Below are 22,236 nucleotides of genomic sequence, written 5' to 3'. Positions count from 1 at the left end.
CCCAGACAGTGTTATTAGCTGCGCAACGTGTTCGAAAGACAGCACCTCTCGCAGATGGACGAGGTAACCTAATATGTGATCCCCGGTGTGATATCACCTGACTAACATTAAAGAACAGTTGATTCAAGTATCATTGTTCCTTGCGTGTGTGTAGAGTTTGTGCTCATCTTCCTCAGTGAAAACATACCTGCGAATAACATCAAGCTAAGGTAAGAGTCAAATACGGCCAACCACAAAGAATAATTTTGTGACACGAATCAAAGCCACTCGAGTGTAAAGTGAGTCATTCAGTTAGAAACTTCTTGGATTCAACACATGTTCCCTAAATCCACAAAGCTATTCGAGTACGTACACTTACATTCATGGCTTGCACGGATCTCACTTGAATCCGCCGCTACATTAGCTTGCAAGGTGTGTGCACCAAAAGAAAACGAGAACGGAATCTCCCTACAGAATCCCCACAATCAAAGTTACCTACGGGTATAGAAAAAAACACCAAGTGATACACTGCTCCATCTTTAGTTTTTACAATGACAAACTGTACATGATGTATCAGGTGCAACCGTTAACAGATACAGAAGCTTTATCGGCAAATCTTTTGGCAAATGTACAAGCTACCAACAGAGGGAATATGAGTGAGGCATCGGCACAAACTTTAACCGGTTCCGCCGCACCCCGAATCTTGCCCCAACTGACAGCCTCATCGGGACGAGCACCGGAATCACTGCCATCAAATTCATGTCCCGTGTTGACCAGAACACAAAAATCGGCGCCGTTGCGCATCAGATTAGCGTTGAACGTATGGTGTTTGACGATTCCGCCGCCGAGAACAATCATACCGGTGTTGCGAGAGTAGATTGCAATGAGATTGATGTGTCGGACGTCTTCAACGATGTCTATCCGAAAGCCAGGGGATTTGTACGTGTGACTGAATAGGATGTCACCAAGAGATCCATCGGTAAGTCCTGGACAGAACACGGGAATTTTGTTCTACAAAGATTTGACATAAGTAATACGAGGATTAAACAGTGTGAAATATGCAAACAATACAAATGTTGATAACATCGTTCTTCCAGAAGAGCAACAGTGCACAGTGCTCCCTGGCTTTCGGAATAACCCAGGATGAGAATCCAGAATAATAGTTTATAACTGGAACCGCGAAAGATGAAGCTGGTCTGCCTGAGTATGAAAGATAACGCCGGAATGATGTTGAAACGAAAACATTGGCAAACACCGGTGGCGCAGAGCGCAGGCAAAATACACTAAAAAATAGACAATGTCATTCAATCCCAGTAGGTTATGCACTTGCGACGTTTCTATCTGATTTGCAAGCATGTTGAACCAAAATGAACGACGCCTCGAAATCATTCGAAAAATTAAGTAAGTTGCGTACCCAATTGGAAAAAACGGTCTCAAAGGATGGCAAGGTTACATGGGTCCTTTTTAGCTTGTTATGTACAAGCATTTTGACAATATTCTTTTCTGACTGCAATCCAGGGGAGTCGAAATTAAAGACAGAAACCAGTAGTCCAGAGAAGAATGAAATTGTGCAAAAAAGTGTGGAAATTGCTCAAGTTCGCTGATATTCTATGTTCATCACATACCGGCATAGATGTCCGATGAACAATGTATTTAGTGAAAGAATTAGCAGTCTACAGATGTTTGGGAAGGGTACTTTTCATACATAATCGCACCCAATGGATAATGTTGGAAGGGAATACCTAGTGCGAGCGATATCAGTTTTGCTGTAAATTAAAAGAAAACCATGATTCCTCATCAAAAGTAATTTATCTGCAGTGGCGTAGGGAGTTTCTCACGGAAGCTTCGTGGTTAAAGAGTATCCTCGACAGATCAGGAGTCAATTGCCCAGTACAAGTTGCGTGATAACCACAAGTGAATGACTTGATTTGCTGAATAACACAAAAACATTAAGTAATTTTGGGACGTCACCGGACACCTATTTGAAAGGAATTTGTCTGAATGGGGCATGCTACTGATGCAGGATGAGTCTGAAGCTACAGTTCTGAAAGATATACACAACAGACGGAGAGTGTGGACAGTAAGTTGCATTGAATGAAAATTGTTAGCTTTAATGGGGACCTGGCGGCATGAAAGAACTGAGTGACGAAGAGATCGCCAAAAGTTTCCCAGCCATCACATAAGTGATAGTGAGGCTTCGCGTGACGCGTAATTGAAATCTAATCCTGAATAACACGAACCACTTTGGTACAGACAGGATTTGATCGGTCTTCATCATATCCTGTCTTTATTACAGTCACCTACATATAAATATAATCATCACCACCATCATCATCATTGACAGCTCTACCAGTGATATACACCGGTGCTCAACTGTCATATTACCATCAGAGATAAAAGTCTCAATAAATGGTGAAAGGAGAAGGGTAGGGATCTATTGTAGGCACGACCAATGTCCTCAAAGAAAACTATCAGGAATAGGGCGCCCACAGCTTTGGACAGCAGTAAGATGTACATGTCTGAGCAAGTAGGACGACATCAACTGAACTGACCCAGCGTCCTGTATGAACCCCAGCCAAAATAAGCCCAGTGCACAACAATAGGCGAACTCTAGCTAGGTAGTCCGGCTAGGAACTGACAAAATGTACATCATGCCCTGAGGGTTTTCAGTCCCATGCAAATAGGATCACATGGGATTCCAGCCAGAAGGATGCAAAGATCCCATCGCAATCAGTTTCACCATGGCCGCTTTCGTTTCAAGGTATCATATCACGGCCTGTCTCCAGCAAACCTAAGGGTTTGGAACCACCCGGTTAAGAGATGCTTTCCAATTCCTCAACTACTTCATTGAAACACCAAAGTTCACCTGAGCGGTGAAAGTACAAGGATGTGAACACGCAATATTACTCGCAAATTATCTCAGTTCACAATACATGTAACCACTTTTCTCAATGTATTTTCACATCTGGAGCACTCATTACACGCACATTGTGATTTCAGGATAAAGATCTGACAAAACTGGTCCTTTCATCCACTGTCCATCTACCGCTTCAGGATAAAGATCTGACAAAACTGGTCCCCTCATCCACTGTGGATGAGGTGTGTGGATAAGGTGACGTGTCACGGTTCGAGTTTTACCTCTGCCGACCAAGTTAGGCTTCCTGACATACAGTAACCTGTCTTCATACGCGGTTTATGCTTCTTCTAAACATCTACCTGTGTTTGGTTGGGATTGTGACCTTTAAAGCGATATCTGCACTACAACGGGTCAAATAAGATTAGATAATCGTTGGTTTGTTTGCTGAGCTGGGCAATTTGAATGCAAATGTTTCATCGCCAGTTTATGTGACAATATCAGTGCGTTGTTAGTGTGCATAGTGTGGCGTAGCGATGAACTAGTGGGTGTGCCTACCCAGATCATTCCCAATAAGAAATAAGATTAAACAAAAAAATAAGTTGGATGGCATGATTGAGTTGGGTAGGAGTGAAGTAAGGGCTCAGAGGAAGGGCGTTAAGTGGCCGGACATGAGTTGCAAACAGGCAACTGGAGAAGGGCTACCAGGAAATGTGTTTTCCAACTCCAACCTGACCTCTTCACTGTACCCGTGGGTATTCCGCAGAAACATTGTGAAAATATGTTTGCCATGACCATTATATTGTGTGAACCTCAGTTGTGATTGTCATTTGACACCACCTGTCTCATTCAAAATGAAACCATCTGTTGTTGATTGCCTCTAATGATGTGGGGGCCTAGTAGTTTCGTCTTCGGACGGCTTGGCCTGCTCAAAGGGAAGACGTTTTGAAAGGAGTATGATTGGCGGAACACTTGGAAGGGTTTGGATTGATGATCTTGCTAATTTTGCCACCCTGTCCCAGTGAAACCAAGTCGGTCCAGGTTCGAGTACGCGATAACTTCGCAGTACAGTACATGTAGTGGTTGTAAAATAGGGGACTGCAGGTATCCAACAAATTGAGATGAGAACCACTGAAAAACAACGTGACACTAATCGAGTTGGCCATTTCAACTTCGTTTAAAATCAGCAAGAAACACATCCTAAAGGCCACACCAAAAGATCTCACGGGACCAAAGTGAAACGTAGATGAGGGCAGTGATGGATAGTAATGTCGTTGAACTCGTGAGTGCTGGTTGTTTTTAGTCTTCCTCTCGACTCTCCAGTTAAACTGTGTGGGTTTGTAGCATTTATATCCGTTGGCCGACATCCTATCCATAAAAATGTAATTGTTGAAATTCCACTGCCCAACAGACTATGGCATACTAGCTCGCGAAGCGTCAAACTCATTCACAGGCTCGTTGGAAAGAACAGCCACAATCACGTGATTGGTGCGTACGAAAGGTATTCAGTTACTTCAGTCATACCGAAATGAATACCATGGACACAAGAACAGTTCCGAAGGAAATCTGGCTAGCCCAAATAAAGACATACCACAGGTACATACCACTTTGTTCGTTCTTCAAGTAAAGTTTTTTTATAATACTATATAATATATAAAATATGGCTGCTGAGTAATGATCCGGTCTGGAATCCAGATATTATCCGCTGTGTACATGGTAGAATCTAAAGGGTTTTGCCCCTAGTTCACTTATTGAGCGTCAGTTAATTCGCCCATAGACAGCGTGATGCAGTGCAATAGACTACACAATCATAGCGTTCATCAGCCGGATACTGCCGGTATGCTAACCAGGCTTCCTAGAGAATCACTTGCTTCTAGCTCAGTACGATTGTTGCGATGTCCTTGGAAATCGAAAATTTAGACTGGGTTGCTTGGGCCAGCTAACACACAACAGTCTCCTTCTGACTTTTCCTAGAGTAGACGGCAAAACGCTAGCACATCGAAACTCACCACATGACACCAGTAGTAGATCGACTCAGGGTTGTTAATCTCCTTACCCAGACGGTCTATTAATTTCGAGGGTGTCCAGTTAATGCCCTGAAACGGAAAACGCGGAAATAGTTTAAGGGTGCAGTACATAAGTGTAGAGCGGCCTAGGATGAGTCACTAGGTAAAACGTCATTCCGGACCCAGAAACAAAAAGCGAGCGCAGACAGGGTAGAGACACGTACATATCATGTAATTCATTGGATGCTACCAGCCAGCCAAGTTCTTTGTCGCAAAATGCGATTATCCCCCATACTCCTCAGGATTATGAACTCAAATACCTATACCATGGGAGACGTGGGATATCGAAACTCAATTAATCCAGAATGCTACTGAGTCTTTAGCGCGACTGGACTAATGCGATCAACCAATGTGAAGTAGAAAAAATAAGATCTTCAACGCCGTTGACCATGAAATCGCCAAATCCTACCCTCATAAGAGAAGCACTATCCTAGTAGGAACTATTGTCAAGTTTCATTGTCAAGTATGAACCTATCCAACGAATTCAACCTGTGTTGGCAAGTCTAGAATCACGGCAAAGCTGTTTCGAACATCTTCCAAGAATCGCCTTACAACCGTCCACCGAGCCAAGTATGTGCCAGCCTTCCCTTCGAAGAACATCCTAGCTGGTGGTTGACACAGTGAGCACCCGATCTATTACGAGGTGGCTAGCGGTAGTTTAGTTGAACTCTTATGCAGTTTGTTAACATTTATCCTCAACAGTACAGATTAGCATTGCACGCGTGAGTGTTGACTGGTATTTCAGGTGGGAACTTCACAGAGAACACCAACAAGCCCGTAGAGTTCTCTTTTTTGATCATGTTACTTATATCCTGTAAGTATCGAGGGTTTCATATTTCATTCCCGGCTGATGGTGAGTTTGACATTTTAAAGAAAAAAACGAACTTGTGAGATTTCAACCCAAGGAGCTGACTGAAAAGTTCTAATCCTAACGATCGAATCCCACGTAACATAATAGCTACATAGCAGTTGACCTAAGTAGCAGCTGTAGTCAGAGAATACACGACAGAAAGCCTTCGGTTGTGGTTGTGATGAATAAAAAAGATTCCAGGATGCGGTATGTTCGTACATGCTTTCACATGTGACACAAAAGAAGATTAAAATCAGCCGTTGAGTTGTTGGCCCAATGTCATGTCTTTAAATGTCTCCGGGTAGCCTCCTGTGTGTTATCTCAGAAATTCGACTACCCTGATGCATTTGTATGGGCTAACCAAACTTTGGTTGGTCAGTCAATAGGGTTTACGCACAAAACTATTGCGCTCTGGTATTCACTCAGTAACAGACTTCTCAGATCTGTTTTCCTCGTTTCATCTTTGACATTTTCAAGTTGCATCTTTCTTACTCAATGGCCAGAAACTGACGACAATAATCGGCAGCTCACGGTTCAGAAACAGAAGATAAAGGAAACATGTTCCGATACAAACGACTCGCGGACCACAAAGTCCGATTCTGATGGGAGTTACAGATGGGAATTTTGCATTCTCCGTGTATGGGCTATGGGGTATCTAGTGATTCCAACAACGATGTTGGAGAATAACAACCAATTCACCGCGACCGCATAGTACCAGAATCAAGAGTTGAACTTCATCCGCTGCTCATTCTTAGAATACATCCCACCATAGGACGGCTTATGAATCACACCGAGTTATTCACTTCCTGAGTATTCCCAAACAGCCGTTTGGAAGCATCTGCGCAACAGATACTTCAGTCGTGTAACCCTCGCGTTTTCGGTATGCAGGATTTTATGGGCGATTAAGCAATCTCAAAGACGCAACGATGCATGAATTACATCTAAGAGGTGCTTCAAATGGGGCCGTGAAGGGGGAGATTGCGCTTCCGCTTCTACTGATCAGCTACGACAGAAAAAACATGGACAAAGGCGGGGAAGGGATGTGCTTCCGTTCATGGGCTCGATCATTCCCAATCACTCCAACATTTCGATACACTGCCGATTATGCCAAGTTTTAATTTTGGTATAATGTGACTATGCGAGTTACACAGCTACATAAGGAAGCTCCGGCTTCTAGACGATGGGTGGATAGTCACGCTGGAAAGATATCCCATTAATACCATACGACGGATGGCGAGAAACAGGCTAGTATTTGAACACACAGAAAGGATTGTAGGAAAAAAGAACTGTTAAATCCTGCGCTGAAACGACTGTGGGACTAATGGCAAAACACTCACTCCTAATAGTCCTGATAGAATGTGAAATCCTGAACACAAGAATTACAGAAAAACACCAATCGATTGGTAGAGCTATCCCATCTATGCCTATCTAATGAGTTCCAATACGAACAGTAGACTTTGTGTGTTGAGATTTTCGGAACCCGAAAAATTTTTATCACTCACCTCGGTCTCTTGTTCGTAAAGCATACGGTCTAGGATGGGTGACAACCAGGCTTCGAACTCCACATAATTACTATTGGGCACCAGCAGGTTGCCTGTACGATTCACACCAAGATCTCGAAGTTCATGCCCAGACCAACGTTCAAAATCACCCACGTACGATGGCTTTAGGCACTTCACAAAGTCTTCCTCAACACCCCCGGCAGACGTGATAAGCACATCAACCTGCAGAAAAAAACAGAACCACTACATGAAAAAATAGGAAAAAATAGAAAATCTCGAATTTCAAAAATGTTTGGAAAACCTATTGTTGAAAATGTTGAGGTCGGGAAAGTTCGGGATTTCAGGAAAAACATTAAAAACAAGTTGGGTCAGTCAATACGTGTCACACGGAAAAGCCATAACCACAATGCTGGTTGGCTTTCCAGATTTAGGGGAAAAAGCCATTTGAGTGAGTCCCATTCCACCTAGATTTTGCGGTTTCGCTCATTAATTCAAAACACAAGACAAATACCACTACGGTCGACAGGATTATGCGCTCGCATCAATAAAAGTTCATTTGTGAATGAGGGGACACAAGCATAGGTGGGACAGCTGAGCATTTGCTGGGGTATTTGAAAGCAACAAAGACACAGACCGACAAAAACACTGTCATTCGGTTTCGTTGATGTCCACGCCTTTTATCATCACAGACCACGCGTTTCAGGTAATTTCACCCCACCCGAACGTCCCGGTGGCTAGCCATTAAAGGAGGGTTCTCAGTTTACTTCACTCAGTCAGCAGTGTGCACGCAAAGACCTCTGATTCGGTGTATCTGTCCAGGAATTGAACCTTGGTAATTTCTGTATGTGACTCCACTCTATTTCTCACCATGTTAATCAACCAAATTTGAGTGCTTTTCTTAGCATCCGATGGAAACATATCGCCAATTAAGTCTTGTTACTGTATTGCTGAAATCGATTAACTGAATTAGGTAATTTACGCATCCAATGGTGCACTCTGATGATGATAAAGGTGTCAGCGGTTCCTACTGAACTACTCTACCAGACGAAAAGTGTATGGACGGACGACTGTTTAGAAAAGAAGGGTTGCCATACTTTGTGACAATTGATCAGAGGTAAAAGTGTGACCCCTCTGCAAGCCAAACTACGATCTATCAGATTAAACATATAGGATTGGCCACAATAATCACGCCAGTGAGGGAGGATGAAAAGTGAAACACAGGAAACATACGGCTGACTTACCATGTTGTGTTGAGCAAGGAATCGGATAACTTCGCGTACACCACACGACACCATGTTGGATGTGTAGCCAAGAAAAATGGTGCAGTTGTTAAGTGGACGCTTGAGCGGATGAAGACTAGATATTACTTCCGCCTGTTTTCGATCTAGGTCCGTTTCCAGATTTCCTTCACGTTTATCGAGCTGTAAAAATAGCATCATACACATAAGATAAAGCTACCATTCCTCCATGACTGAAATCTAAAACAAAAATAGGCTAATGAATATGCCGAAATAAAAAATGCCAGGAATGCGGAGCAGTCTGATATCAGGCTGACACTTTCCGCCAGTTATATCAACCTTCAAACAAAGTCATCTCGTAAATAATTCCCCGCGCCCGCTGGGGCGACTATAACCGACAGTCCGATATGAATAGATTTGCCTGATTGGAGCCTTAAGGGTTTGTACTATTAGAAAAACCTTTAATTATCTCCCACATTAAAATGCTTCCACCCGTGAAAGAGAATTCTACTATTCACAGGTTTTTCGCGAGAAGCCTCAAACAACACTGTCGATGAAATGACAAAGGGCGAAGCTGATAGTGGGGTCTCGGAGAATTCAGGAACTTTGACAGTAGTGTCGGTGAAAAACAACTGCCGAACGTTCTTTCCAGTGAAGTCCCAACGACAGCTGCCCTTCTCAGGAGACAGTTCTCATCAGATGGCTCAGTGGTTAGAGGGCGAATTTACTGATCGGAGGTCCGTGGGTCGAACCCGACCTCCGCTTTTCGACTTTCCCTGTCTAGGATTGAGCATCCTGGCAGTATCCCAGACCCCGTGCTTCCTTCCGGTGGCATGGCAGCTAGGCGCCGAAAGGGTCTTGCAGCTGAACGATTATTTGATTAGTAGATCACCCTCTAGAAAATGCCACTCCTGGCTGGTCCCCTGGAGACCACTTTGCAGGTACAGCCCTTAACTGAAAAGACCGTTATGGTTAGACTCCTATAAGTGGGGTTTCCTGAGAATGAAGAAAATTGTATGGATAATTTTCTGCCTCGTTTGAAGAAAGGGCTAGGCCCAGACTCTTCAAAATGACACATTTATGGAAAGCTAAGAGGGCTGCCTACCTAGGAGCTTTCTACAGCCTGAGCGACCGGGGAATACCATTCACCCTTACAGCTCTTCGTCCACCAGGCCTCACCCGCACTTCCTCATCCTTCAACTGGTCCACTGTGGTCATTCAGCCTGCCAGTTCTTTAACCATCGTTCCGTATCCTAATCACCCAGCAAAATAAGTCAAAACACTACCTGATTGAACTGAAAAAATCTTTCCTATATTGTATCTATCATCTTTCATATCCTGCCAAGTTGGGAAATAGGCATCCATTGCTCAGACTGATTTCTATTGACGTATGTTGTTTCCAAAACACACATACAAGACCCATATCGGTGGTGCACCTAAAGCTGTTTAGGACAGCTCAAATGTTTCAATTTTTACTCTTCAGATATCTGCTGATCTTCATGTAACGGTTAGTGGTATCTACTCTATGGAAGTTGTACCCAAGGTTAACATCATTTTAACGGACTGGGTCCCAGCAAACAGCCGACATTGTATTGTACGGTATCTATTTGCTGTGCCGGCATACGCTCTAACAGACTTCAATTGAAAAAGATGATGGAGGAACAACGGATAGTCATCCCGGCAGGTGATATGAATGCCTAAGTTAGACAACCATACCCGAAGGAAGCATATTTATGTGATAAATTTGAAATCAATACCCACCGCAGGATAATGGAGAGTAAAATCTTAAGTTGTGTGCTGAAAACCGTCTGCTCCTGACAGGTACAAACTTTCAGCACAATTACTTACATCGAGTTAGTTGGAAGTCGCCAACAGCGGGCAAGTCGTGAGCTCAGCTGGATCACCGGAAATGCCTACACTTCAGAAACTGCCAACATGGAAGCCACTGACATCGGTCAGTCGCCATATCGTTCGGTGCCTCCAACGACGCAGAAAGAGGAACTCCGGGGCCCAAATTATCAATGAGAAATGACACGGGCCCATACGGCCCAATCACGCAGTTAGTGGTGCACGCGCCTCAAAGCTGCCGTCTGCAATGCATAGCCGCTCAGCTTACCGTTTCTTCATTAAATGAGATTGATCCAACACCAACTAACTGACTCCGCCATCGCCTCCAATGCCCGGTCATATCTCCCCTGTGCATCCATTTTCTGGTGGCCGAAACTGCAGCCACCGGAACCACCGTGTCTTTGTTACATGGTTTATAGCTAACAAATTGATACACAACTAGTTAATCATCATGTTAGTTTTCGTATTGTCCTACCACCATTGCTCATTAAATTCGATGTTACCGGGTGAAAACATAACGCGTGCCAGAAGGATATGGTGGGTTTTCCCAAAACCATCATCGGACAGAGGTTGATTCAGATATAAAATTGTTCAGCTGTAGCACCCTTTTTGTTCCCAACTGGCATGTCAACAGATGGAAGCACGATAGCTAGGATACTGTCAGGTTGCCCAAGCCTAAACAGGGGAAGTAAAGAGGCAGGATCGGCTTCGAACCATAAACCTTCCGCTCAGTAAAATCGCGCTCAAACCACTGAGCCATCTCGCCTCTTGGTTCAGATATGGCTGAGTACGAATCGAAAAGGTCTCGAAAATCTACGTACGTACTTCTTTTGGGGATGTCTCCAAATTAAAATGCACTATTCGTTGTACGTGGTAGAAGTAACACATGTTATGGAATATCCATATTATGTTCAACCCGACACATACGATACCCCACTACCTTCTGAATGAAAGGGGTACTCAATTCGATTCGGGTTAACCTGCTGCCTCACCGGCCCGGATACGCGTAGAAAGCGAGTGCCCTGTTATGTACGTTGACCACATTGATGGGAGAAATGAGTACCAAGAAAGAAATTACCACAAACCTGATAGGAATGGACAAACTTCTATGTGCTTGTTGAAATCGATGATCGATATGATCCGAAGATTCGTTTCGAAGTTTTATTAATCTTCGGGGACAAAATGCCACAGCCACAGTTGAATGCTAATGAAGACATGCAGGGTGGCGGAAAATTAGCTGGATAATTAAACAAACATGTTCAATCAATGTTTAGGAACGAAAACCCCGTTCAAGTTAAATAATCAGTAGAAGTAAAAAGCAGCAGAATAACTAACCATCATGTTGATCACATCGACAGCCCGTCCAAAATGTGTGGCTTGAAAGCCAGTCGAACGGAAGGAATTCATTATGGCCATAAATTCAATACCCTTGTTGAAATCATATCCCTTAACAGGTTCAGTTACACCAGCAGGCAAATCCACAGTACACTTTAAGATAGACTCGTTGAAATTAAGTGGCCTTGTGGGCTCCGCCTGCCCTGTATTGGTGTTCGGTTGTACAATATCACCGGAATCCTGTGAAGAAACATAGCAGATTACGGTTGGATTATAGCCACACGAACCTTACTCGATATGAAAACAGATATCCAGGCAGTGGAAAACAACTGGACAGAAAAGTAAAAAGCCATTTAGGGTGCTTACGGCAAATAACAAGGGTGAGGACAAAGCAAAAACTACATTCAGCGCTAGAGTCTAAACATCACTGAACCCTTAGAACAACCTCCACCAAAATTTGGCGGCGAAATAAGCATTGTCAAGTAGGTCGTGGCGGTCAATAAACCATGCAAAGGATAGGATGTATGGGTCTCTGAACAGTCGAACGGGTTCGTGATCGCGCGCGTACCAACTTTGGTGTATTTTCATTAAAAAAATAACTACTCACAATGTTCAAATGCGTCTCCCGTGAAAAACAATTTGATATAAAAGTGATTGTATTTACCTTAGCTTCGATATAGCTCGGTGCGATATCCCTGACGAACACGGACCGACTGGACTCACGAAAGACACTGTGCGATCTGGCTGGTGTATGACCCGATCTTAAGCATTCGGAAGCCAATCACAGATTTTCCAAGAGGACCCTCCACGAAAAGCATTTACTTCATCTAATTGGGTAGTCATCGTTTCAGAGGTATTTGGTAAACGATCGATGGATTTATTGCCGGGTAACGTTTCGCTTTTGACACAAAAGCTTCGTCAGGTCAAGTGAGTGAACAGGTTGAGCGGGTTTTGAGGCATTCAGGGAACCAATCAGTGAGATGTCTTATGACTAGCTGACTTGATCAGTGCTGGGTGTCGGTCTGATGTTCATGTTTGCTGGTTAGTGAGAATGACTAATATTTACGACAGATTAGTTAAAGGGATTGTCTTCATGTTGAAACTGGATTTTGCGGTCTTGCTTTTTCGGCTACGGAGATATTCCTCCTGGGGGTCGTTCACAGATATTCTTCACTTGAGTTCTACGCTCTCTATTCTATTCACGCTGGGATGCTTGGTGATTTCGACCGCCTCGGCCACCAAACGCTGTGATGTGAACTCTGAACCCTGTCTCAGAATGTCCGGATTTTCCTAATCTATCCTGTGCCCAGTGTCTAGTGCATGACCTGCCATTGCCAAATCTTTGACTATCGCCTGATATTCACCTTCGTTTTTCGGTGGTCCATTAATAGATCGCTTATGTTAATCGATTCTGGTGTGCACTTCCGTGGCTGTCTGGCGTACATAAACCCTCGCATAGTCGTTGCATTTTATTTTGTATACACATTTCCTAATCCTATCAACCGGAAGGCGACCGTTCAACTGCACCAACACCGAGAGTAAATTCTTTCCATTCTGGAATGCTTTCCCGGGGTTAGTCGTATTCAGCATCCTTTCAATAACTTCAGATGTCCCTGTTTCGTATATAATGACCGCCGTTCCTATCCACTCTGCGTTGGGCCGTGTTGACATCAATACCCACTGGATATCCGCTATCTTGAAGTCGCTTTTTTACCTCAAGTTGTACTGCTCTTCGGTCGACCTGCTCTGTGCATGGTGCTCTTAATTTCCTAAACATTATTGAAACTATACTAGCATATACTGTTTTTGGATGTTATAAGAACTAGTTTAAGACCGAATTACCAACTGTTGATTTCCGTTGGATGGCGGTTTTTTAATTTCCCACCACTCGTGTGTAATGCAGTCAAGCGAGAGCAGTGTACCCGATGTGGACTCTGGCTCCATGCTAAACTCAACGTGAGGGTCAGTGTTAAGATATTGAATTTGTTGGCGTTGGCGCGCTTTATTACAACGAACGTATTATCTACGTAACGCCGGAACCCCCTTGGCGGACACTGGAATCCTTTTAAAGCTTCATTTCCAAAGACTTCCATGTACGTTGGCCAAAATCGGGGATATTGGTGATCCCATGGCTAGACCTTGTTCTTGCGAGTATATAACTGAATCAAAAACAAGATAACTGAGATTTAGACATACTTTTATGCCTTCAACTGTCACGTCTACGGAGAGCTGCGTCCGTTCTTGCAGCGTTGTGTCTGCCAGCAACAGCCCCCTCGCTACCGTCGGAGCGTCCGCTTTAGGGACATTGAGTTGACATCAAAGTTAACGGGAACTTCGTATAGCTCTAACTGAAACCCAGGTACTTTTTTGGCAGTCATACGAATTTCGGAAGTGAGACGGAAATCGGTTTAAGGATACCTGCCAGAAATCTGACCGGCTCATGTGGTGGTGAAACAATGCCATCTACTATCGGTCTTATAAAGACAGCTTAGCTGTGAATCGCCATTTTTGGGTAAAATCGATAACACTTGCCTCCCAACTTCAACCTTACTCTTATTCATCACTGACGTTACTTCTTCTATTTAAACCCCCAAATATGTTGCACAACTCATTTTGTTTGAGACCTGCTGTCGGATCAGTGTTACCCTGACCATCAGACTGCTTCCCAAACTTGGAGTTTGTGTTCAATCGGGGTAGGATCATCATCTTCTGAAGTGCGAACTACACGCCCTAGCCCATGAAGCTTGGCCAGTCAATCTGTCGATAGAGTTATTTTCTCCAAACACCATGAGGCGTATTTTTGCATTTCTGAACCACCTGACGTTTCAGATATCTTCAACCCACGAGTGCTTTTCAAACGGTTGACGGACCCTGTACTAACGAAAATAAACACTTTGCCCTGTTGCGTCGTAGTGGTGTCAGTAGCATAATACCACTTTATGGGCGCCAGGCACATGTTAGAGGATGAGGAAGCTGCACTTGCATCTTATCAAGTTATCCATATATACTCGCTGTCACCTGCATTGACGTAACAGTCAAACTTCCGGAGTATTTTTGTTATTTTAATTATGCTGTCCAAACTAAGGGAATCCACATACCTATGTCCTCGCGAAAAACGTCCCTATACGCTCCCAAAGTTCAGGAGCCCTGGTGACCACGTATGACGTTGCAGGCTACGTTACAGACGTTGCTATGACGTTACCACAGAAGGCAACTGACCACAGGTTGGTCTCACCCTGGACCACTGTCTTGCATGTTCCGACAGTACAAGTCTGAAGCCTCAGTTGTTGAGTTATGTCATCCCATAGTAAATAAACTAGATAACTAGGTAAGCAGTATTGTGACCATATCCAACGGAACGTGAGCAGCACCGAGTAGAGAAATAAAGCATCAGTCCAATCTAGAAAGATAGTAGTAGGTCACATTTCGCTTTGGAAACAGCAGAGAAATCACTATTACCGAAATTCAGGAACAACTGAAGCAAACTCTACAGAAACCTTGCGCCGCCCAATCGAGGTTGTGTAGGTGCCATCCATGAGCGCACACTGAGACAAAGCGACAGATTTTCACCTCCGACTTTCTATTGGTATTTGTAGAATATCCGTACCGCAAAAGAATGAGGTTTACAAAATTGCGCGCTGCGTGACACTGTTGTGGGATGATTGTTGAGACATTGGAAACCCAGCCACAGCCAAAATTTGGGTTACTCATCAAGGTGCCTCTTGCCCATTGAAAGACATGATCAAGACAGCTAATAGCCCTACCTACCAATCACATGTTAGCTGCCCGCCAATAATACATGTGGGCTACTTAGGTAAAACGCTCAGACGTCAGTTTTACATGTCTTTCACGCGGGTAAACTTTGTCAGAGGGCGACAGATTTTGGTTGTGAAGGAGTAGCGCAGCAAAACCTTCGAGTTTTTGTTTTATACTCGCCTTCGAAGTGAAAACACTATTGAAGCAATCACTGTTTGCGAAGTACATTCCTTTGCAAACTAATTTGGTTTTGCGAGAGACTCACCAGCTGAACCTTTCGTTCATGATGTTACTGTCTGATTCGATCCAATGTCAAAATGGTCAGTTTAGTCTGTTGAAACAACTTACCGATCACTTTGTCAGTAGGTTGCACTAAAACGTGAATCTGAGTAGCGTGGTGGGACTAATGAGAAAAATTTGGCTGAAAATGATGTTCAGTCAGTCTTTCACCATTTCCAACTCGTTCATTTGCCGGTTTTCATCCAAAGGGATTTCGAGAAGCTGTCACGTTTTTGTCAACCCAGGTTTCTGATATAATCACACGTGACCGTCTTTTCTCGAAATTTGTGCTTCAACGGAAGCGGCAGGTAAATATGCCAGGTCAGCAAAATTCCCCTTAAAAACGAAAGGAAGTGTCATCTGATTTCACAACCATTCAGAAAGAACAAGTGCGGGGAAGAAATTATATATTCTCTAAAAATATATAGGATTAGGAATAAAAAAAAATCAGAGTAGGCGCCAATTTTCATACCAAACACTGTCATTTTCTGTGGCTGGACGAGAAATACCCCGAGTATCGCCCGGGACCACTGGCACCTCCATCTCTTCCCCCGACGCGTTCCTCACGATACGTCCTCGGTACGGCCCCAGAAGTGTCGCGTCCGCTTCACACAGACTAATGCCTTTTGTATTGATCATAAATTTGTTGGTCATTTCTGGGTCGCGAAGGCGAATGCGAACAAGACTACCGCGGGGATAGTGTTGATTCGCAGGTTGAGGGCAAACACAGTGAAACTTCCCACCAAAGTCAATATAAAGGTCTGTATCGTTGACGTTCTCAATAACAACTCCGATAACCTGAACATAGATAAATGAAAGAATGTTCACGAGACATCCATCACCTTCGTCTTCGACCTTATTTCACAAAACCCAGAAGGGAAGTTCAGGAAGTAGCTTCTGAGTATAAACAAACGAAAGCGTTAAAATAGCACCGACTGCTTTACAAAAGTAAACTTTTCCTCAATGTCACCATGAAATCCACATTCGGAATAACACCTCAAGTTGATTCCGTTTCAGGTTATTTTATCATGAATTGAAAATTGAGTATGAAAGTCAATAGACCAATCTTCGGTGTACTGTAGCGACCCAGTCACCCACATACTTGACTGTTCAACTCCCAGTCGCTCACTGGATCGCGAGGCTTGTCTTTTTTCTCATACGCACAAACACGTCGCATTAAGCTGACTCATCGGACATCGATTGTCTGCACCGCCTAGTCAGCGTATCAACACTTATGTGCCGACGCGCCCACGTGTACGCACTGGGACCTACATAAAGGGAAACCGAACCCAGTCAGGTCACACACAGACTCGCGCGCGCGCAGGAAGCAAGGCGTCAGCCCAAGCACTCCAAGTCCACGGACAATCATGGAACACGTGTAGCAGCCAAACTGCGGAGAAAACAAGTTACCCCCGTCCGGACTTTCACCAAGGGACTCCCACATCCGACAAGTTCCCTTTTTTTACTTCCTCCCATTTCACATCGTATTTATTTTTATACGTGTCGCAGAAATACTAAAAGCTTTTATTAGTGCACATTCACCTTCTGATTTGTATTATGGCTATCGCCACTTGTGCACTAATATGTACACATAACTGTTTTTCATTATGAGGCGAAAGCACTTCCTTCAATTATTTGACAGCTGAAGAAACCTACCAATGCCCGGGGCGAAAACTAGAGCTTCAACAGATCCACGGTTATATCAAACACCCCACAAGAGTTCGGTATTCCTGAATCATTTGCCACTAAGCGCATGACGAAATCAAAGCGAACCCTCACGGACGCCTTCTGTGAGACGAAAACCTGAAAAGATTTGAAAGGTTGGGACAACATCCATGCATCCACATCCTTTGGACAATGTGCCTTCCATAAATCCTGGTTTTAATATTACCGGTGCCATGATTGGGAAACATTTATGTGGACTACAAAATCTCACTCTTGGCAAAGTAATCGAAAAATCAGATAGAAAAAATTGGGTAACGCGGATAAAATGCCATTAAACGACAATTGAAGCAGCGATATTGTATCCAAGTATAGGGCGATAAAAAAGTGTATATAGGAGTAAACTCACTTCGCGTGAGTTGAAGTCGCCCAGTTGGACAAAAGGGCTATTCCGGAGAAGGGTTGGAAATGACTGCTCCTCATTCGGGATACGCTTTGAAGGAAGTTTCCGGACATTCATTTCTTGCAATAAACGGCCAAGTGTCCAAGGGACGAACGCGACGGCGGTCGAGGGCGGCCGTTTACCCTCAGACACCTATTTTTTCACTTAACGTGACAATATGAAAAACTTACTGACAGCTGTGCAGTCGCCTGAGGCACGTCTGAAATAGTAGGTTCCTCATCTGTTGCCAGCGGCAATTGTTCTTCAAACTGTTGCTGTTCCTTGGCCACTTTCTCAACAACTGCTTTTTGTTGGCCCTCATCAAGCCAATTGGATTTCGTGCTCAGTCTAAAGAGATAATTCGAGCCGGCTGATCTTAGAAATATCCGCAATGGTAATCGCGAAAGCATTGTACTATAAAATAAAAGGTTTCTGTGGTCACGATAGGTGGAGAGAGTCGAGTAGTTCCTGGACGAGATTAGAAAGGAGACAGAATAGAAGGGCGTAATGTACGCTATAATCGTCTAATAACGGTAGTACATGAACTGAAAATATAGAGTGAGAATTACGAGTTAATGGGTTATGCAAAGGTATGGTTTATATAGTCATGACAGTGGGACGAGGTCTCGCCAGTCCACGACAAACGAAATGAAACTTCGGTGATACGGGGCCTAACCAAGGGCTTGATTAGTTGGACATAGGACGAAGTGGACATAACAGTGGAAAAAAGCTCGGAGATGCAAGAACACTTTGCGGAAGTTCATCAATAACTGGAAAGCAGGAGGTTGCATTGCTAGCCCTGTGATTTTTGGGATGATAGAAAAACTGCATTAATCCAATAAAAATATGCACGCCGTTTAATTTTCCCCGAACACCCACCTACTATTAGACTGACATCCCTGCTGATCGCGCTATCTCGTTTGGTCAGGCGACGTGTGGTTGTTGCCGCGGTTACATTGGTCAGATAAGACGTCTGGTTTCTTTGATTAGCTGAGGACTATGTACAGGAGGGCCATGTGGACGAGCCTCCTTCTATGGCAGGTAAATCGGTCCATCAGGAAGAATCCAACACGGGCTGGAGTGAAGTTGGGTATCAAAGCAACGCAAATTCGACGGATATGTCGCCACGGCGCACCATGACAAGTTTCCGTACTGCAGTTCAGTAGACAACCCGTGATTGCACGCACGTGACACTTAAATTCTGAAGAGCAGCAGGACTCACAGACAAGTACGACTATCAGTAAAAGGAAGAAGGCCTTCGCTGCAGAGTCGTTCATTATGAAACACCAACTGAACAGATACAGAATATTGGACAGGGAGGCAAAACTCTCATGTGCATCTTGTTCACAAAAACTGAATATCCATCTTCTCCTGAACGCGTCTTCTTGAGCTTTCCTAAATATTCAGATGCATGCTCAAATCCAAGCAAATGCTACAAAGCTCCACGAATTCCGCATTAGATCTCACTTTTCAAGAGACAAAGCGGATTTACGACAGAACATACTACTCGCACCCCCACCAGTAGTATCATAGTTACACACCTTCCCCCTTTAAAAGTCGTTCGCATGCCAGCTATTTTCATTTACCTCTGTCAGGCCGGCTTCGGCAGCGGGTCTACTCGGCCACTTTCCGGGTGCATCATACCACTTACGAAGCTGCGTCCCATTTACTCTTTTTGATCCCCGACCGACTTGAATCGTACAGACGTTCTCCCGGCGGTCGGTAACGACAAACGGCCCTTGCCGTCGACTGCCTAGCTTCCGTGACCCAAGTTCACTCTTTCCAGGATTCTGATAATCATTCCACTTGACCTTCGCCCCTATGGGGAATGGTGGAGCCTTTTTACTTGCCGTTTTCTGCCTAGTCCTTTCCTAAACGGTAGTCAATTTTTCTCGAGATTCCTCCTTTCCTCCCTTAGCTACCCCGGATACAAACGTGTTGCCGTCCGCAACCTAATTTCCTGATCAACCGGAAGGCGTGGATGTCGATCGTACATCAGCATAAACAGGGACTTGCCTGTAGTTGGCTGTATGGAAGCACGATGAGCTAGTAACACGATTGGCAGGTCCATTTTCCAGTCACCTACTTAGGTTGCCAGCCACCACTTGATCGTTTCGTTAGTACGTTCGGTTAGGCCATTTGCTTGCGGGTGGTATGGTGCCGTCCTTAGGCGTCTGATACCCAGCCTCAGCAAGCAATTCCTAAACTCTTCGCTCTAGAAGCAAGGCCCCTGATCGGCTAGGATCATTTTTGGCATCATCATCATCATCATCATCAAAGACAGCAACATCAGTGTTGGCACTGATGCTTCACTGCCGTGGCCATGGTTAGCCACGATGTGATGCATTACCACTCCGCTGATCGTCGTCGCAGGTTGATTAGGCACGGCTGCCAAATCGATCCACCGCGACAGGTGTTCTGTTATTATCATGATGTATTCATTTCCACTGGTGGCCACCGGAAAGTGGCTCATGACGTCAATGGACCGCAACTCGCCGAGTTCTGAGACAGGAATATTTTCCGCGGGATGGGTTGCCCCTGTCGTGTCTCCTTTCATCAGTTGGCACCGCTTACATGACACCACATAATCCATCACCTCACTTCTCATCTCGGGCCAGTAGGCCCTCTGACGAAGTAAGTCGTACGTCTTGGTGCACCATGTATGTGCCATCTCATGGCATTCGACGATAAGCTTCCGTCTCAATACGCGAGGTACCACGGCAGCATAACGTCAGAATGAGTGGCGTTCCACGAAATTATGCCAGCTTCGTTCAGACTCAGCCGATCAAAGTGACTGTAGTGAAAGTTACGCTTTACTGCTATTTCCATTAATTCACTTTCACTTGTCATTTCAGTCTATACTGTGCTTATATGTTGAATAAAGCCTATCCTTAGGCGAAGTCTTCTCATTCTACTCAACGGATCAATTATCGATTAACTAAGTCATCGACTCCCACTACAATTTATTCAACATATTATTTCTCATCCATGGAACGCTTTGCTCAACCAGCCAGATTTTACGCGGATCCATACGTTCCTGATGCAACCGACCAAGGGACTCACTGGTATCGTACATTCTCCGATTTTTTATCTTGTATTGAGACGCATAATCCGGACAAACTGGAACTTTTGATCAATTATATTTCTCCTTCTGTCTATAAATCCGTTTCTGAGTGCACCACTTTCAAAGAAGCTGTCGATACTCTTTGTTCAATCTATGCCCCACCAAAAGCGAAATTTTCGCTCGACACGTTCTTCACACATGCAAACAAGACAATGAGCAAACACTCGATCAGTATGTGCAAAGGTTACGGACGTTAGCTGTTGATTGTAATTATCAAAGTGTGATAGGCCATGTACGTCGTGACGAAGCTATCAGGGACGCATTTATATTGGGCATTCAGTCTACTCAAATCCGCCGGAGGTTGTTGGAGCACCATACGTTGACGCTACGTGAAACCGTAGAAAAATCTAAAGCATTAGAATCGGCATACAAACAGGCATTGTCGTATCAAGTACCCGTCTCATCCAACCCTTGCGACGCTGCTCCACAAAGTGGCTTAATTCAAGATACAGCCCAGTCAGAAGATACAATCCTGGTTTCTGCGGTAACTAATAAATGTTTCTTTTGTGGCTATAGCCGACATCCGCGAACAGCCTGTCCCGCCAGAGATGCCATATGCAAGCTGTGTGGTAAAAAGGGTCACTTTCAGTCAGTTTGTCGTTCCAAACAGAAAATCAAGCCACAGACGGCGACTACTCAATCTTTGTTGTCGGCGCTTACTGTTGCGTCTGCTCCCGTATGCCTACAACGAGCGATTAGCCATGTTCATGTTAACGGTGTCCGTCTCCAAGCCCTAGTCGATACTGGTAGTTCTGAGAGTTATATCTCAGCATCAGTCGTCAATAAGTATAGCTGGCGAGTACTTGAATCAAGAAGCAAAATCTCTATGGCTAACACATCTTTTGTGAGTGATACCCTTGGACATTGTCTGGTGCACCTACAGCTAAAAGACTTCGATTACAAAAATGTCAGGCTATCCGTTCTGCCGCATCTATGTGCTGATGTGTTGCTCGGTCACGACTTCCTCAACCTGCACGAGGGATTAGAAATACCATTCGGCGGTTCCCGACCACCTGTTTCCCTTTGCAATTTGACAGCTGCTAAGGTTCCTGAACCGACTTTGTTCCAGAATCTATCACCAATGTGTAAACCTGTCGCGACAAAAACCAGACGTCAGTCTTTTCCTGATCAACTTTTTATTCGCAAGGAAATAAATACCCTGTTGCGTGATGGAGTTATAGAGCCATCAACGTCACCATGGCGCGCTCAAGTCTTGGTCACAACCAACGAGCGTCACAAGAAACGAATGGTGGTTGATTATAGTCAAACAATTAACCGTTATACGTATCTGGACGCGTATC

At 44.3% G+C, this 22,236-nt stretch overlaps 1 protein-coding gene across 1 annotated transcript; it reads right to left on the bottom strand.

The window, feature by feature from the left end:
* Positions 1–507: 507 nt before the first annotated feature.
* T265_13117 (hypothetical protein) lies at positions 508–18,808 on the bottom strand (the record flags this gene model as incomplete). The annotated part of the gene is made up of 9 exons (XM_009167270.1): positions 508–990; positions 4,843–4,929; positions 7,252–7,473; positions 8,493–8,672; positions 11,673–11,912; positions 16,185–16,505; positions 17,779–17,964; positions 18,003–18,335; positions 18,695–18,808. Coding segments are annotated over 9 exons (2,121 nt in total), but the record flags the coding sequence as incomplete, so codon positions are not given.
* Positions 18,809–22,236: the final 3,428 nt, after the last annotated feature.

This window comes from Opisthorchis viverrini, assembly GCF_000715545.1.
Source record: "Opisthorchis viverrini unplaced genomic scaffold opera_v5_40, whole genome shotgun sequence".
Taxonomy (NCBI): Eukaryota; Metazoa; Platyhelminthes; class Trematoda; order Opisthorchiida; family Opisthorchiidae; genus Opisthorchis; species Opisthorchis viverrini.
This window is presented reverse-complemented; position numbering and strand designations above follow the sequence as displayed.